Source organism: Lepeophtheirus salmonis, chromosome 4 (genome assembly GCF_016086655.4).
Source record: "Lepeophtheirus salmonis chromosome 4, UVic_Lsal_1.4, whole genome shotgun sequence".
Taxonomy (NCBI): Eukaryota; Metazoa; Arthropoda; class Copepoda; order Siphonostomatoida; family Caligidae; genus Lepeophtheirus; species Lepeophtheirus salmonis.
In genome coordinates this window covers 43,099,398-43,103,544 of record NC_052134.2, presented here as the reverse complement: position 1 = coordinate 43,103,544, position 4,147 = coordinate 43,099,398, and the positions used below count along the sequence as shown (strand labels likewise).

The 4,147-nt window shown below is 30.4% G+C and overlaps 1 protein-coding gene across 1 annotated transcript; it reads left to right on the top strand.

Moving 5' to 3' along the window:
* The first annotated feature begins 714 nt into the window (after positions 1 to 714).
* Positions 715 to 2,994, top strand: LOC121116020 (caspase-1-like). Its single transcript, XM_040710213.2, has one exon. It carries the CDS (start codon positions 867 to 869, stop codon positions 1,827 to 1,829), a length of 963 nt encoding a protein of 320 aa, XP_040566147.1. The 5' UTR covers positions 715 to 866; the 3' UTR covers positions 1,830 to 2,994.
* Positions 2,995 to 4,147: the final 1,153 nt, after the last annotated feature.

Below are 4,147 nucleotides of genomic sequence, written 5' to 3'. Positions count from 1 at the left end.
TTTTTAATGCATTAATAAAATAATTCGAAATACAATAAATAATACGGGTATTTCCTAGTATTTATAATATATTTTTTCCTTTACCTATCCATTCTTTCCTGTACACCTCCGTCCGTCCATGCTCCTGATCCACGCCGGGCTTCCTTATCATTGAAGTATCCGATAATATATTTGTCGAAACCGCCTGGGATCCCCTTTTCCTTTGATTCGCCATTATTCATATTGGAAAGTACTCATGGATTGTCAAGCATACTATAGTTATTATAAAATGATCATTCATGAATATAATTACCAAATACTAATCTGCAAAAGAGCATTCATTCATTATCCTACCTATGTGACAAAAATAGTAAATAAACAATACCTATTTATCATTAAATCATTTTAAATCGAATTGAAATATAAAATCGTATATATAAATATATCTAATATGGTCCTTTCGCAAATTTTTATTTTTGCCAAATTTTCGTAGAAGCATAACTAATAACTACCTATAGCTATAAACCTATATTTAAAGTATCTAGACTCAAATGACTCAAAAGTAGTTGTATAGGCTATAAAAATTATTAAAAATTTGTTAATTTGAGTCGGTGTCAGATTTGGAGATATTCAAAATGCAGGAGTCTGGGACGGGCATTTTATATAGGGATTCTGCAGCCTGAATTCAAGACGATGGCTATAATATAACTGATTGATAAAATAATTGTGTAATTATTATCATTTAAAAGATAAGATAAACTTATATCTTATTTTGGTAGATACAATTTTCTGATGTATATGCAGTTGTTATAGCTCCTTGTTCAACAACAAATGAAATAAGTTCCAACTATTAATAATTCATCAGCGATTTATTTAGTGTATTCAAGATGTTAACGTCTAAAACAAAGAAGTTTAACAAATCTAGGGACTCTACAGATGTATCTCCCGTATTCCCTCTAACTAATGAAGAAAACTCAGAATCCTCTGAGTCATCTTCAGAATTCCAAATATTATCCTGTAAAACTCGCATACATGATGATAACTACAATTTGGAATATGGTGAGAAAAGGCTTTTAATCTTCAACCAAACAAAGTTCCCATCTTATGATAATGGCCCGAAGGATCGAAAAGGAGTAGAACAAGACACTCAAGCAATTAAAGATACCTTCAATCCACTTGGCTTCTTCATACAAGAACATGAAAATTTAACAGTTGCTCAAATCAAACACGAGTTATTGTCTCTCTCAAGCATGGACAATCTCTCATGTCTGATGATATTTATATCGACTCATGGACACGAAAATGATGTTCTGTTGGCGTTTGATAAGCCATTCAATTTAAGGAAGGACATTATGGAGGAATTATCCCCCAAAAAGATACCTTCTCTTGCTGGTAAACCTAAAGTGGTTTTCGTTCAGGCGTGTCAAGGATCAAAGGCGGACAAAGGGATTTTTATCAAGTATGGAATAAGTGACATTCACGAAGTTGATGGACATGGTTCTGGAGTACCAGTTCATAAAATTTCCACACATGCTGATTTTCTTTTAGCAAAATCATCTTATCATGGATATTCTTCATATCGGTCAACTACATCGGGGTCATGGTTTATTCAAACCGTGTGCGATGAAATATGCCGGTCTTCCCCTATGGATGACCTCCTGTCCATTATGACAAAAGTTATACGAAACATTTCTTTACACTTCACGTCCTGTAATAACAATCCTGATAGTGACCAGTGTAAGCAAACTCCAATATTAGAGGTTACCCTTCTCAGAAAGATTTACTTGAAGTCACTTGACAATGAAGAATCCTCTGAGCCTAAATCCGATGAGGTGCCTTCTACAGGATGAATGCGTTTTCTGGCTTCAAATAAAATGTGTATTTGTCTGAGAAAATAGCTATTTAAAAAAGTTTCTATCTATTACTCTGTCATTGTTAATTATTATGCTCGTCACTCTAGTGTACCCCCTCACAATTTGTATTTCCCTGTTAATATATATATGTACTACTTGTGAGTCTTATATATATAAAGTAAAATCTTTATCATGTAAGAGATACAATAAAGTCACGTCTTGTCGAGTATAATTTTAAATATATAAGGGGTCCCTGCTTATCGTTGTTTTTGGGTACAAGAAAAATCTCGTTGTACAGGGACTTTGTTTGTAATAAAATCCGTAAAATGAGAGAATTTTTTTTTCAATGTGCACTTTCTATTAGTTTTCTATTCTTTTTGTTTGTATGGATAGGACGATAAAACATTTTATTCATCATAAATTATTTAAAATAATGGATGCCAGACGAAATAATTGTTAAATTTATTGTAAAATTTAATCTTAACATGCTATTTAATAGATTTTTGATCCCGTTCATGTCAATACTGTAAAATTTAAATAATCCGAACTTAACCATTATTCATTTAGCGACCTTTTTAATTGCAAGTTTGTATAATAAGTCATGAATTACTAGATATATGGATAAGTGGAAATTTTAAAAGTCAGCAAAACCTCAGAAGCTCACACTTTTCTATTAATAATAACGAATGGCAAATATGTAAAGTCTTTAGTAGTCGTCCTTAATAATTATATTGAATAATGAACTAGAAAAAATTAGTTGTATTTGAATTTTTAAACAAGGAGTGAGCTACAAGCCTTATATTGAAATATTTTTTATTAAAAAAAATAATGTAAATCTTTTAAATAATGTAAATATAACTAACTATGAGTACCCGTATTCATTTTCTAAATTCACTTTATACTAATTTTTATAACAATTTTTTTATTAAAAAATAAAGATGCCATCTTCATGCGAAATTCCGTTTTGTAAAATTGGAAAAGTTGCAGGAAAATATGTTAAAGAGTATAAAGAAACTTCTTTTCATCGATTTCCTAACAAAAATGGAGAGCTTTTAAAAAAATGGAAATCTATCATACCTCGAAATTAGATATTTATTAAGTCTTTTTTGATACTTCTCTTAAATTTGAAATAAATAGAGTTACACTCGAATATAAAATAAAATTGTATTTCCAAACTAAATTTACTTGAAATAACTACATAAAATATTCAAGCGCCATTATAACTGTAATGCATTTCTATATAACTTTGAACTTGGAAACAACTTATTTGCTTTTAGAAAATGATTTAAAAATTACATTTTACTGGTATTTTTTTCAAATACATTTTAAAAGACCCTTACACATCAATTTTTTGTAATATTTTTAGATGGAAAATTAGTTGATAGTAAAAAGAAACTTATTTGTTCTCTTCATAGACGCACATTTTCGGACAGAATATATATGCTCGGACAAACCTATGAAACAGCATTCGCTAGAGGAAAATATAGTTCTGTCATTAAATCTTCATAATACTTCCATGATTAAGCAGAACACAAGAAGAACATCAGAATTTGTGCTGAAACACGAAGGAAGAAAACAATGAATAAAGTTCATTAAATATCTGATTTTTTTTTGGACAATGATAATGTTTCAACTTTATCTAAATTGATGGGAAAGTTAGATTTGAATTGAATTCCAAAAGGAATTCATGTTATTTGGCTGGAAAGTGAAGGTCAATTTTTATACATAACTAAAAACTATGTGGGCCTAATAAAATTAAATTAACATATTGAAAGTAGCAATTGATGAATTGCTTTATATAATAATATTAAAAATTCAATTATAAAAAAAAATCTTTATTATACAATAACTATCAAACACAACTAACAAGAAATTTCAACTACAGGGCAAGGCAGCAAAACGTGAACTCAAGAGATGGATCTACAAATACATCAATAATATTTATATTTTCAATAATAGATGCAAAAAAAAAAGAAACTTTACCAAATATGTAGACAAGGTTTTTGAAAAACTTTTTTAACTCAATATGGCCACTTTCATTATCAATCACAGCCTTAAAACGTCGCCTGATGTCCATGCAGGAGTTTACGACAAACTCCTCTGACAAATTGTCCCATGCAGCCACTATGGAGGACTTCAGTGAGTCCACATTTGAGTATGAGGTCCTTTTTGTTTCATTCTCCAAAGTGCCCAGTATAGAAAAGTCCAGTGGGTTTAAATCTGCTGAGGAAGGGGCCATATCTCTTTGGACTAGAATCGAGCTATGTTATTTGTCCATACGTAGTTGGTCTTCAGCCATTACAAGATGGTGTACC